The 15,301-nt window shown below is 36.6% G+C and overlaps 1 protein-coding gene across 1 annotated transcript in view; it reads right to left on the reverse strand.

Annotated features, from left to right (window-relative positions):
• Positions 1-15,301, reverse strand: part of LOC131978699 (receptor tyrosine-protein kinase erbB-4-like) — a 643,267-nt gene that overhangs the window by 124,774 nt on the left and 503,192 nt on the right. The window contains exons 15-16 of the mRNA XM_059342409.1: positions 10,430-10,584; positions 4,833-4,877 (exon numbers count right to left, since the gene is read on the reverse strand). Coding sequence (XP_059198392.1) covers positions 4,833-4,877; positions 10,430-10,584 — 200 coding nt within the window. The remainder of the gene's footprint in view (positions 1-4,832; positions 4,878-10,429; positions 10,585-15,301) is intronic.

Below are 15,301 nucleotides of genomic sequence, written 5' to 3' on the forward strand. Positions count from 1 at the left end.
AGAAATCACTAAACAAAGTGAGTAAATGTAATTGAAAACATACTGTGTGTGTGTGTGTAAGAAAAAGCTGTAAAAAATGCTTAACATTTGAGGTATTTTACATAATGTCTCACTGTTACGTAGATTGTTCACATTGAACATTTTTATGTTAATATCCACAGATACGTCAGACATAAATAAATATAAATATATACATGCATAAGCCTTTTAAGTACTGGGTTTCCACAATAGTGCCGTAACGAGATCTGCCGTCATTTCACCCGAGGACAATCATACTGATTCAAAAAGGCGTAATATTGGCGTCCGGAGGCTGTGAATTCACATTGCAATGCAGCATTGCAGAACGAAATGGGAGGAGATTGTAGTGCCATTAACAGAGCAGCAGCAGTATACTGTGTACTGTGTACAATAAGGGACGGCAGCAGTGAGTGAATTCTAAACAATGATGGAGGAAGAACTGCCTTTTTCTCGCTGCAGAGATTCTACATACTGAAGCAAAGTTGTTCTGCGTTTTGCTAAACATGATTCGATTACTTTCGGACTAAAGTGAGAGGAGTGTTTCTGATGATACGGTCCACTTCCTCTCTTATTATTAGTATTTGTGTGTTGGTCTCGCAAATAACGTGGCAACCTCCTGGTCTGAGCAGGGAGGCGAACCAGGAAGTGCCTTAAGCTGCATTCTACCGAAAATTCCAAGTTTGGCTGCAAAAGCATTTTTGTCCATTCATTTCAAAGCAAAATGAGAAAACTTCTCATTTGATTTATTACCTCAGAAATGTTTTTTAGGACAACACTATGGTCTCAATTACTAGTAAAAAAAATCTTCTTCAAGACAATCTGATATTAATAGTGTAAATAATGGCCCCATTTAGAAGAAAATAGAAGATAAAGAATCGCATGATTTGGGGCGGGGCTAGCTTTGATTGACAGGTCACTAACAAGGCGAGCCGTCATCAGGAGAGAAGCAGAACAATGCGTATCCACGGCAACGTGTCAATAAAGTTATATATAACGTTATATAGATATAAAAAAAGGACATTTAGCGGTTTGGTTTAATGACAGTTTATTTGAACGTTTTGTTCATTAAATGTCTTGTTCAGCATTTGGTTGGACTAATCAGAATTGGCAGCCTAAAAGGGGCATGTGGAGAGTTAGTTGACGAGATCAATACCACTTTTATACCTGTTCAGAGGACCTGGAGAGGATTAGCTTAGCTTAGCAACATAACAGACCCTCTAACGTTCATAAATGTACATTTATCTCTCCTTTGTTTCACCTGTATATACACAAAAATGTCAAAAACAACCAACAAGACCGCAGATCATTGTCTTTTATGCTTTTTGTAAAAAAAAGTATTTCTGTCTAGATTAAACAATGAAGGTATAAAGGGATTCTTGCGCTAACTTCACAGATCAGTATCTTCTCTATCACCTTAAAATTGAGCCTAATACAGCCAAATAAGAGATGCAAAATAATCAGAAGTTCTGCTTCTTCTGGTTGTAGCTTCATATTTACCAGCAGATTTAATTAAAAACCAATCCTGCAAAGTTTGTGCAAGTGGGTGTCAGATTCTCAGTTTATAAATAAAGTAAATTATCATTCAACAGGAAAGGTCACCAACAATTTGACACACAACCAAAAGTCATTTTAGCATCAAGACCCACTGTATTTGTCTAATGTGATCCGCACGCTTCACATACATGGTCTTTCCAACTGACTGGACTAACTGGTTTAACCCAGCTGCACATATAATGTTCTCAAGACGTACAGTTCTAAAGGTCGCCCAGCAAGCCACCTATATACATGCTCAGTGAAGCATTTGACTACAATAAATGCAACGTTTCTCCACCATTACAACGGTCAGAATCTAAAAATACCTTCACAACGAGCCAATCACACTGCAAAAAAAGAAAAGTTGGGTGAACTCAAAATTTCAAGGCAATAAACTTGGATACAATTTTAAGTTGGACAATTAAACTAAATATTTTAAGTTTTGTTTTTGAGTTTGCTCAACTCTGAATTCTGATTTTTGAACTTATAATTTTACATTGTAATAACTTTTAATCCTTACTTCTACAATGTGCTGAATTGGCACGATTGTAACGCCGCTATGATGTCAGCTAACGTTGCGACCACAATTTTGAGCTAGCATTGATATGCTAATGGCTACTCTTGTAGCTGTAACAAGCAGCGCAGCTAGCATCAGTTAGCCGCTAGCGTCAGTTAGCCGCTAGCGCCAGTTAGCCGCTAGCATCAGTTAGCCGCTAGCTTTCGCTAATGACCGAATTTAACCACTTTCCCGCATTTCACAACAAAGAAATAAGAGTTATCAGAACTATTGTCCCTTGTTTTGAACCCCAACTTAAAGATATAAGTAACAACAACTCACCAACTTGTTTTTGAGCAGACAACTGGCTTCCTTTGTTGCGCTAACTTACATTATTGCCCTAAATGTCAATAATTTATATTTCCAAGTTTTACCAACTTAAATCACTGTTTCAGGCCAAAAAATACAAGTTGGCTTTTTTTTTGCAGTGCAGGCAACAACAGGCAGCTCAGAACATTTTAAAATAAACAGAGAAGAAAGAGACGGATAAACGGGAGTTTGATGAGGTATTACTTGTCAGTTTTATCAGACTAAATATTACATGACTAAGTGACAGGAAGTGATTAATCCAGCTTAATCAGATATGCACACAATCGCTACACAAGATGTATGTTAATGCCAGGTGGAACGGTGGCCTTTGAAGGCTTAGTGTAATCATGCATTCCTGATAAGCCACTTTCCGTCGTGCTCAAAAGCCAATACCTCCAACCGGTAACAGATTTACAAGATGTGTGACACCTGGGAGCAGCTCAGCCCGCCGCTAGCTGGGCGCCTACTGCATCCTGTATCCGATCCACGGCGAGGGGAGATCTGATAAGGGCTGATCTGTTCACCAGGTCAGCTGATAGCAACATGTTCTGATCTGCAGCAGCAGATTCATCCCCCTTCATCCTGCTGGCAGAATCCCAGAGACCGTCTCAGGAGGGAAAGGTTAGATTTTGAGCAGATCTCTAGAAGGTGGGAATATTTTTCTTTTTCTGAAATTATACTTATCTCCCTTTAGCATCGATTTGTCTCAGTAAAGGGACCAGGACTGAATATTGATTAGTGTATATTGATATGATCGCGTTTTATGTCGGACTAAAGGGCTAAAAAAAGACACAAAATGACTGAAAAAAAGACACAAAATGACAAAAAAGACACAAACTAACTAAAAATAGACACAAAAACAGACACAAAATGACCAAAAAAGACACAAAATGACAATAAAAGACACAAAATGACCAAAAAAAGACACAAAAAGACACAAAATGACAAAAAAGACACAAAATAACTAAAAACAGACAACAACAGACACAAAATGACTAGAAAATAGACACAAAATGACCAAATAAGACACAAGAAAAGATACAAAATGACTAGAAAAAAGACACAAAATGACGAGAAAAAAAGACACAAAATGACCAAAATAACAAAAAAAAAACACAAAATAACCTAAAAAAGACACAACAACAGACACAAAATGACAAAAAAGACACAAAAAAGACACAAAAAGGATTAAAAAATGGACAAAATAGTCCAAGACTCCATAGAGTTAACCCATTCAACATTTTATGGTCATTTAATGTCGTAGTTTAGCAGTTTCTCACTGTAAAATCTACAGACATTTTTTTTTACAGTGTATATATCTAACTGTATTGCTCTTTGTTCTGCTGCTATAAAGTCTGAATGTGTTTCTGTGTTTCCAGTCTGATGCTCCGAGTCTAAAGTCACACATTGTCTTTTACCTTCTCCTGCTCAGTGCATGACTTTATTCTTTCAGTTTCTTGGCAGCGGCGTTAGCTGCAGATCTCCAGACCCACCAGCAACTTCTGGAGGGTTCGCTGCCTATCAGCCTTGTTTTTTGTGCTCAGTTTTTTTTTTAATCATCCCCCAAACACCACCCAACTACTCTCAGCACTACTTGATGCCAAACTGCTTCTCTTATGAAATCTTGAATCCATTTGTTGTAAACTGTTAGCGGCATTTTGCCCCCCCTCCCCCCTCCCCCTCCCCCCATTCTCCCAATAGCCTCGGAACAAAAACTAAAGCGCCATCAATTTATCAAGAACCAGGCAAATTGCTTGTGTGCGTACTCACACAAACACACACACACACACACACACACACAGATACACACACACACACATACACACACACACATACACACTCAGAGGTATTAAGGACACTCACAGGGATTTTGGGCCTTAGAGCTAGCCATTAATCAGAGACTTTGCTTACTGTGATCTTTTGTGTGTGTGTGTGTGTGTGTGTGTTTGTGTGTGTCAGTGACAATGACAATGACAAAAAAGGACACAAAATGACTAAAAAAGACACAAAATGACACAAAATGACACAAAAAATACACAAAATGACTAAAAAATACACAAAATGACCAAAAAAGACATAAAATTACTAAAAAAAGACACAAAATGACAAAAAAAGGCACAAAATTATGACAAAATTACACAAAAAATACACAAAATGACCAAAAAATACATAAAATTACTAAAAAAAAGACACAAAATTACCAAAAAAAGGCACAAAATTTAGACAAAATTACCCAAAAAATACACAAAATTACTAAAAATTACCCAAAAAATACACAAAATGACAAAAAAAGACACAAAATGACTAAAAAAAGACACAAAATGACTAAAAAAAACACAAAAAGACACAAAATGAAAGTGTGTGTCTTTCTGTCGAGGTGTTTGTATGAAAGGCAGTACACAGAAATGTTTTTTACCTGTCCATCCAGCCAATACAGTCTTGCAGTCTTGGTCCAATGCACCTAAGTAAACAATCACAGGACAAGTATAAAGTTAAAAACAACAACAACATTCATAGTTTGCTACAATATATCTGAGAATAATACGTGTGCAATGAGTTAACCCTGTGGAGTCTCCAAAAGCTCCAAATAATCCAGACTTGTTGACTCCATCCAGACTAGAAAACAAAGCAGCGTGGAGCCCTACTGTAAATTTACCTCTAAAGTTCTGGCTGTAAACTCCATGAGGCCAGTTTCAGTTTGATGATGATATACCAAGTATATCTGTTTGCTGTTTGATGATACTTTTCTTCACATGTATTTTTAGTATACCATTGAATAATGACTGAATACATCAGCTTAAGCAACAAAAATATTGTTTATTTTTGTTCAAGTCCAACAGACCACTGCACTTTTTGCCATCAAGTGAAGCAATAGCATATTTATAAATATAGTACATTTCATAAATCCAGGTAGCCTATAGGTAGGTAGACCTTCTGTAAACTAGAATACTTTGGTTTTTGAAGTAAAACACAATCCACGCTAGCTAGCACACTAGCCGCTAGCTGCTATATGTTTAGCATTGAGGTGATAGTTGAGGCTGGATGTGCTGCTATGGTGATATGTGAATTCCTTGTTGCCTAGCAACACAACCATGCTCTTATGGACGCTTCCATCCGTTGGTTTTTAGTAACTAAATGTCCCATCATCCACGGGGCCAACCAAAGGTCTCATCAGCTTCTTCCTTCGTTGTCTGAAGTCATCAACGCTAGTTGGTGCTCCAGTATAATCGGTCCGCCTGAAACTCATCCAGTGAGAAACGTACCGCGGTGCAAAAATAAGTGCGATTACAATGCGTCAATTTTTTTAACGCGTTAATTTTTGTGTAATTAATTAATCTTAAGTAACGCGTTAAAGTCCCGGCCCTTTTATTTGTCTGGCAGTGGCTGATTGTTTTCCGGTGCTATATTCTCTTAGGCCGACTGTACAGTAACTTATAAAGACGCTGATAGAAAAATGAAATCTGTGGATGCATTCATGTTACTGTGAGGTTCTGTGAGTAAAGCAGTGAATCTGAGTGAATTCTAACTGAATGGCACTTTGTCAGTTATTTGATGTACCAGAGTAACTTGATTCAGTCTGTTCTGTGGTGTTCTGGTCATCCTCTGACTCTACAGGCTAAGCCAGATAAGCCAGCATCTATTGATTCCTCTATCTGTCCACTACACCCTTTATTACTGTCTGTCAAAACATACAATGCCTGTGTGTGTGTGTGTGTGTGTGCAAGTGTATATGAGTCCCAACATTACAAAGCTACATTGTCTTGTGATAGAACTGGTTTTCCAGCAGTCTTCCTGTTGATGTTCCTCTCTCCCATGTGTCCTGGACACTATTGGCTCCCAATCTGGAGCTCCTCTGACTGTTTAGACGCAAGAGATAGTGGTTTCATCCCTCTTTTCTCTGCCTTCCCGGCTTGTTTTTTTTTTTTTTTTTTCTGAGAGGCGGATCTGCTTATGAAGCTATACCTGTGACAGAGTGTCAGCCTGGTGTTTTCCATTTACGATGCTTGAATTTGTGTTTTTTCTGGTAATTTTGTGTCATTTTGTGTCTCCTTTTGGTCATTTTGTTTCCTTTTTTTTGGTAATGTGTGTCTTTTTTGTTCATTTTGTGTCTTTTCTGGTCATTTTGTGTCTTTTTTTGGTAATTTTCCCCCCTTTTTTGTTCATTTTGTGGTCATTTTTTGTAATTTTGTGGTCAATTTTAGTCCTTTTTTGCTTAATTTTATGTAATCTTTTGGTCATTTTGTGTCTTTTTTGGTCATTTTGAGTCCTTTGTGCTTAATTTTATGTAATTTTCTTTGGTAATTTTGTCTTTTTTGGTCATTTTGTGACATTCCGTGGTCATTTTTTGTCATTTTGTGATCAATTTGAGTCCTTTTTTTGCTTAATTTTACGTAATTTTTTGGTCATTTTTTGTATTTTGGGTAATTTTGTGTCTTCTTTTAGTCATTTTGTTTCCTTTTTTGGTCATTTTGTTTCTTTTTTTAGTCATTTTCTGTCTTTTTTTGATCATTTTCTGTCTTTTGTGGTCATTTTTTTCCTTTTTTGCTTAATTTTTATGTAATTTTTTGATCATTTTGTGTCATTTTGTGGTCAGTTTCACTCTTTTTTGGGTCATTTTGTGTCTTTTCTGACAAATCCCAAAGTAGCAAGTTATTACTTTACAAGGAGTCTCTGTGTCTTGTGATAGAACTGGTTTTCCATCAGTCTTCCTGTTGATGTTCCTCTCTCCCATGTGTCCTGGACACTATTGGCTCCCAATCTGGAGCTCCTTTGACTGTTTAGAAGTAAAGGATAGTGGTTTCATCCCTCTCTCTCTCCCTTCCCGGCTTGTTTTTTTAATTTTTTATATATATGAGAGGCGTATCTGCTTATGAAGCTATACCTGTGACAGAGTGTCAGCCTGGTGTTTTCCATTTACGGCGACATTGCTGTGCTCCAGCGAGCTGCAGGCTGTCACTCAGAGAGGAGAAATAACATGCAAGGGAAGTGACATAAACTCCCAGTGGAGTTAAATACAAAATGATGTCTGACCAAGCCTTGTTGAATATTACATAGAGCGATCAGTGACTAGTGAGCAATGGAGAATGGACAAGCTCCTTCATGACTCCTCTCACTTTCACTCCTCCTCTCTCATTTTCTGCTATGCCTCTCTATTAATCTGGCAAGATGTTGGCTTATTATTTAATGTTTGCAGGTTGTACAAAATAGTTTTAGCTATTTTGTCCATTTTTGAATCCTTTTCATGTCTTTTTTGGTCATTTAGTGTTTGTTGTTGTTTTTTTAGTTATTTTGTGTCTTTTTGGTGTCTTTATTTAATTTTTGGTGTCTTTTTTGGTCTTTTTGTGTCAGTTTTTTATATTTTTTATTTTTTTTTAGTTATTTTGTATCTTTTTTTGTCATTTTTGTGTCTTTTTTGATCATTTTGTGTCTTTTTTCCCCCAGTCATTTTGTGTTTGTTGTTGTGTCTTTTTTGTTTTGTTTTTTTGTGTCTTTATGGTCCTTTTGTGTCTGTTGATGTGTCTTTTTTAGTCATTTTGTCTCTTTTTTGTCATTTTGTGTCTTCTGTGTCTTTTATGGTTTGTTGTTGTGTCTTTTTTTAGTTATTTTGTGTCTTTTTCTGTAATTTTGTGTCTTCTTTGTGTCTTTTTTGGTCATTTTGTCTCTGTTGTTGTGTCTTTTTTTGGTCATTTTGTCTCTTTTTTTGTCCTTTTGTGTCTTTTTTGGACTCCAGAGGGTTAAAGGGAACATTTCTGACTCGGGCTGGGCGATATATCGATGTAAAAGATATGGGTCATTTTGTGTCTTTCAAAAATAATTCTGTGTCTTTTTTTGGTCATTTTCTGAAAAAAGGAGCCATGCATGTGATGTAAGGACGGACTGAAAGATGCTAAACAGAGACAGAAATGAATGCATAGGAAGTTGACAAATTTGAACCAAAATCTCCTGGACTAAAGAGGTTTAATCTTGCAAGATGTTGGCTTATTATTTAATGTTTGCAGGTTGTAGACCGAATGCACTCACAATGACAGAATGAGAAGATTCAGTAAGAACAGTCTGTTAGTCACTGCAGGAAGTGGCCCAGGGGGATTCTTTTGAGCCTTGGTGATGTGGTGACTACCTGCAGGGCTGATTGGCTCATCACTAACATGGTAGCTCTATACAATAGCCAATCAAGCGAGTGCAATAAACTTATACACTGTATCTGTACCCTGGACTCTCACAACTGGCTACAAACCGTGTCTCTTTTGTGCAGCAGCTTGGACTCCAGCGGAGCAGGTTTGACTGGATTCTATGGTGCATTACAGCTAATATTGTGCTGAAGGGCACAAAAGCCGGCGACCATCTCTTGAGAAGGTGATATTTGTGCTGAATGTGGGCAGTTCAGGGTGTGATACACGGAAATCAGTTTGTTGGTGTGTAGGTAAAACATTTGTTATACATAGGATAAGATAAGATAAGATAAGATATTCCTTTATTGATCCTCAGGGGGGGATTCAGGTGCTGCAGCAGTAAAAACAGTAAAAACAGATTAAGGCAATAAAAATATAATAATGAAAATGAAATGGAAGATAGATAGATAAACAAAAAAAATGAAAAAATAAATGAAAATAAATAAAAATGAATAAATAAAATTAAAAATTAAAAATTAAAAATTAATGAATTAATGAAAAAATTAAAAATAAATGAATGAATAAATAAATAAATTAATGATTAAAAAAATAAAAAAATGAATTAATAAATAAATAAATAAATAAATAAATAAATAAATAAATAAATAAATAAATAATAAATAATAAATAAATAAATAAATAAATAAAATAGAAAAAAACAAAAAACAACCAAGACCAAACTAAACAAAAAAAAAGATACGTGATCTACAGTCATGGAAAAAATGATTAGACCACCCTTGTTTTCTTAATTTTTTTTGTTCATTTTAATGCCTGGTACAACTAAAGGTACATTTGTTTGGACAAATATAATGATAACAACAAAAATAGCTGATAAGAGTTTAATTTAAGAGCTGATATCTAGACGTTTAACATGGTTTTCTTCATAATAACCAAAATCATTATCAAGAAAAACATGGAAAATGTCTAGATATCAGCTCTTAAATTTAACTTTTTTGAGCTATTTTTGTTGTTATCATTATATTTGTCCAAACAAATGTACCTTTAGTTGTACCAGGCATTAAAATGAACAAGAAATTGAAGAAAACAAGGGTGGTCTAATAATTTTTCCATGACTGTATTTGTCAGTCAATCTCCCAATAGATTTCTCTAATGATTACGCACCATCCTCCTACACTATCTAAGAGGACAAATGGTAGAAATGTATCAGATAAGATGTTTGGTTCCAAGGAGCTTTTATTTGATAAAAAAGTTTATGAGATTAAAGTGGCAAATCTACGAGAACATTTTTTGCAGATTTATGAGATTTAAAGTGGTGAATCTGTGAGAAAAAAGTTGCTTTTTTCCCACTTTTTTCTCGTAAATCTGCAACTTTTTTTGCGCAGATTTGCCACTTTAATCCAGTAAATTTGCTACCTTTTTCTCGAAATATTACCTGAAATTACCAAATATAGTTCTAGTAAAAAGGGTTAACCCTTTTTTTTACTTCAGGTAATATTTCGAGAAAAAAGTAGCAAATTTACTGGATTAAAGTGGCAAATCTGCGCAAAAAAAGTTGCAGATTTAAGAGAAAAAAGTGGGAAAAAGCAACTTTTTTCTCCCAGATTCACCACTTTAAATCTCATAAATCTGCACATTTTTTTCTCTTAGATTTGCCACTTTAATCTCTCAAACTTTTTTCTCAAAATATTATTTTAGTATGTTTTTTTTTACACATTCTGGCTGTATGTAATATCCTCCAATATTCTCTAGGGTTGAAATTTGGAATTTGCAAGTATTTCAATGAGTGCCCTATTAAGGGTTAATGACAGTTTATTTGAGCGTTTTGTTCATTAACTGTCTTGTTCACCACCTGTGATCAGTGCTGTCCTGAGCGTGTACTCACCCCTGGGTGCAGTTGACGTGGCAGGGGTGACATTCGTTGTTTGCTTCTGCGTACTTGAAGATGAAGCTGTTGGCTCCTTGCAGCCCATCAGGACACTTCTCTACACAGTTAGGACCGTCCTTAAAGTGGAGGCATTTCACACAGTGTTCTGGTCCCTGTGGGGAGAGAGGAGAAAATATATTGAGTTTACAGCAGATGCACATTTTAATTGTGAATCCATAAGCACCTGAATGACAACTTCAACTTAATTGACAACTATTTGGATGCAAAGTTTTCACTTGGAAACTTTGCAGTTCGAGGCAATTGGCAGAATGTCCTCGATACTTTTTTATGACAGGTGGAGACAGAAATTATTGTTATTATTTTGTTTGTTTCTTCACTTATTACTGGTGACTCTTTAGGTGACAGCTTTTATACTTTTGGTTCCAAACTTCCTGTGTGTTCAGAGGATATACAGCATGGGTTTCAAACTCGTGGCCCGCGGGCCAATTGTGGCCCTCGTGATGATATTTTGTGGCCCTCACCTTGATATGAAAGTTTAATGTGAGATTTATATGAATGGCACTTTACTGTGTTGTGTGTGTAAGGTCCCTTTAATTCTTTTTTTGGTAATTTTGTGCCTTTTTTTGGTAATTTTGTGTCTTTTTTGGGTAATTTTATGTCTTTTTTTAATAATTGTGTGTCTTTTTTGGTAATTTTGTGTCTTTTTTGGTAATTCTGTATCTTTTTTTGTCATTTTGTGTCTTTTTGTTAAATAACTTTGTGTCTTTTTTAAAGTAATTTAGTGTTTTTTTTCAGTCATTTTGTGTCTTTTTTGGTAATTTTGTGTCTTTTTTTAAATATTTTTGTATCTCTTTTAGTAATTGTGTGAATTTTTGGTCATTTTGTGTCTTTTTTGGTAATTTTGTGATTTTTTTTTGTAATTCTGTGTCTTTTTTTGTCATTTTGTATCTTTTTTGGGTCATTTTGATACTGCCTCCAGCGACCCCCAGGTAATTTGAGTTTGAGACCCCTGATATACAGTAACTACACCAGACACCATGAGGCTGGGCATAAAGGACAAATCTGTGTTGTCATAAAATTTGGGGCATGAAATATCTGCCGTAGGTTTGGTTTGTAATGCAGACTGATTGATGGACATATTCCTACATCAATAACTTGCCAAGTGCAGGTTTCTTAGCAGCTTTATGGATTAAATTGTTGTGCTTGTGTTGCAGTGAACGCTTGCGAGTGAAAGAGAGATAACAAGGAGCAAAAGACAGAAGGTGAAAAGTGAAAAAGGTGTACTGTAGAGTAATAAGAGGAAGTGGTTGAGTGAGAGAGAGAGAGGAAGAGGAAGAGGAGGGGGAGAGCAGACGAGACGCATAAAGCAGTGTGAGCGGAGCAGCAGATAATAACCATCGCTCACAGCGCACACAATGACCATAACAATCCGCCTAGAACAGGATTTATGGAGCTAATATAGGCGGGGGAGGAGAGGAAGAGCTCTCCCAGACAGGTCTCGTATCATCAACAGGCCTAAAGAGCAGCTCATTGACAAACAACACACACACACACACAGCAACACAAAGCAGCGCAGAAGAAGAATTAAGATCCTTAACTAAAGTAAGAGAACTAAAAAAACAACGTAAACATTCTCCATTACAAGTAAAAGTCCTGCATTCTGAGTTTCACTTCAGTAAAAGTACACGTATTAGCGGTAAAAGGTATTTATCCTGTGACTGATGGATTACATATAATATTATTACACTGAAAAGCAGCACAATTATAATGATTTTTCATCAGTTTTAGTTTTAATTTTGTTGTGAATTTTTGTTTTCAAATTCAGTTAGTTTTAGTTTTTAGAGTGAGTTTGCGAAATGTCCTCACTTTGCAAAAACGTCCTCACACTGTTGGTTAAACTCGTGTCCTGGTCCTCACTATGTAAGAAGTACAAGAACACACACACACACACACACACACACATTCTTGTACTTCTACCTTTGTGAGGACCACCATTGGAACAGTGAATTCCCTTGCAAGGTTATAATAGTTTTGGATTTTTCATTAGCTTCAGTTTTAATTTTGTTGTTAATTTTTGTTTTTTAAATTCAGTTAGTTTTAGTTAGTTTTTAGAGTGAGTTTGCTAGTTTTAGTTTAGTTTTTATTAGTTGTAGTTTAGTTTGTAATGGGGTATTTGTTGGGTGGGAGATTAAAAGAGGTCACAGTAAATTTTGCCTTAAAGAGGAAAATGAAATGTCTGAAATCTCAAAAAAGCCTTTAAAGAAGTGAGGACCGGCCGAAATGTCCTCACTTTGCAAAAATGTCCTCACTCTGTTGGTTAAAACATGTCCTGGTCCTCACTATGTAGGAAGTACAAGAACACACACACACACACACACTCACACACACACACACACACACACAAATTGTTCTTGCTAAACAAGGGGCGACCAAGGTAAAAGATGACAGGGAAGGCAGATAATTATCCTTTGGCAAGTGTAAGAGTGTGTACGGGTGCTTGTAGTGTTTGTGCATGGGCTTGCATACACGTGTATGTGTGTGTGTGTGTGTGTGTATACATGAGTTTGTGTATACTAATGCCTCTGCATGCATTCTTTGTAGCTGGTGTGTGTGTGAACATGCATTCACCCTGGTATAATTTTGCAAATTGAAAGTCTCTCTGCTCTCTCCGGCTTTAGCGTCGAGCCTGGCACTTCGCTTTTATGAGTGTCTTCCCACCCGTGGCTATTAGTGCGTTTGTATGTGCATGTGTGTGTGCATGTGTGTGTGTGTGTGTGTGTGTGTATCCCACAGCCCCATCTCATCAGCAAGCTAAATTATGTGACAGAGCAAACAAACAGTGTTTGGTCCAGCAGGGCGTTGGGACGGTGAGATGTGACAGGGATGCACAGCGCTGCCACTAAAGTACCCTGCTGTAAATTTAAATTGGTCTGCTTGTGCGCTTAACACCAAAGATTGTGTGTGTGATGTTGTCGGATTTGTGTGTGTAAATGAATATTTCAATCTATCTTCTATCTCTCTTCCTCTTCCCATTTATGCGCCAGCAGCAGCAGCATCTCAGGAGGATCGGCGATTAATCTTTACGGTGTCAGAGCTTATAGTCGAGACTTTTACCAGGCAGCCACATAAAAGGCTTTTCAAGGCACGATCAGGCACATCAGGGAAGATTTACAAGATATTTTACCATGATATAATACACACGGCTGCTGTATACCTGCTGGAGTCCTTAAATATACTCCCACTCTACGCCACAAAAATAATTTTAAGCATTAATGATAAAAGACGGAGAAAGAGGAGAGGAGGTAGAAAAGAAACAGTGGGACAAATAGGGAAGAGATGGATGTGATAGAGGCTATGAATATGACAGTGGGCAATTTAATTCAGTGGTCATAAAGAGAAGATAGCCACTCCAGGACATTCACATGTATCATAGTTATCATATGGTTCACAATCAAAGCAGCAGTTTAGGCCTCGGAGTGTTTGATTGCATGTAAATGTGTGTTTCGGCTAGATTGTTTTTATTTAGCACAGGGTCAATATTATAGAAGAAACAGGAGGATCCTTGGTGCTATCAAGTGATATAACCCATGTTTTGTTTTGGCATTGATGACATTATAATTAAGTGTCATATTCAGACGGTGTTGCACAATGTACAACTGTAAGTTCAAGTAAACTCTATTAGCAAGATAGCACAACATATATATTTTTATTTAAGATAATAATGTACAAAGAGTCCATCTTTTCTTTTCCAACCTGTAGAATATGATATTTCCACTGTGGCTATTACTTAAGGCAGGGATGGGCAACTTAAATGCTGCAGGGGGCCACAGTTTTTAATGTTCACTACCACAGGGCCACATATGGGAGCGTACACTTAACCAGATATGATGAAACTGCAATTTTAAATATGTTTACAGTGCAGTAACTTAACATATTTCATGCTCAAATGCAAATAACCACTTATTGTGATTTCTGTTGTTTTCAGTGCAAAAACAGCAGACCAACATTAATTGCAAGAAGTAATTTTGTGCATTTTTACACTGCACTTTTCAGATTTCATGCTCAAATGCATGTAGTTGTAGTAGTTTAAGTGAGGGTGCGGGCCGTATGTGGCCCCCGGGCCTCCAGTTGCCCATCCCTGCCTTAAGGTGAAGTTAACCTGCTATTTTTGGTTTCAGCTAAGAACTTTTTGGGTTGTTTTTGGCCAAAATGCTCAGAATGGTTCTCAAACCGAGACAGATTAATTTACATGTCAGTGGAAAAGGGCTAAGAATTATCTTTCTCAACACATGATCAGTTATCAGATACTGTAGGATTTATTTACAAAGTAAAGTGTGTTAATACAGTATTACTGTAGTAGACATGGAGTAAACTGACACCAAATTGCACCACATTGGATGTTTTTGTTTGCTTGTTTTTTTCTAATTTGTGGATTTCCAGCAAAATAAAAACAATCAAAATTATTTAGTTTTATCTAGTTTGTTTTTGTTGTTGCAGTGTAGCCTTTACAGAGTATTAAAGACTTATTACAAGCGGTGAATACATGCAGTCTGTCAAATCGTTTATTCAGTTGTATACTTGAGCTGAACGGCCTGTAGTGAGATGTAAAGAAGCGTGGTTGCTCAGTAATAGACGTGTTCGCCGCAGATGAAATGATGTATCGTTGATCAATAGCAGCGACTACTCCAGAGCTACTATTATCGCCCATTTTGTCCATAACACATATGTATTCATGGCTATAGTCATATCTCCCATCTCTCTCCGCAGAGGGCATTAGTTCTATCAAATCACTGTGTGTAAGCTCTAATGTAATTGCTATGGGCTCTGTGGCCATAACATGATTGCTGTAATCCATTTGTGGTGCAACAA

The sequence above is a fragment of the Centropristis striata genome, chromosome 10, assembly GCF_030273125.1.
Source record: "Centropristis striata isolate RG_2023a ecotype Rhode Island chromosome 10, C.striata_1.0, whole genome shotgun sequence".
Classification (NCBI taxonomy): domain Eukaryota; kingdom Metazoa; phylum Chordata; class Actinopteri; order Perciformes; family Serranidae; genus Centropristis; species Centropristis striata.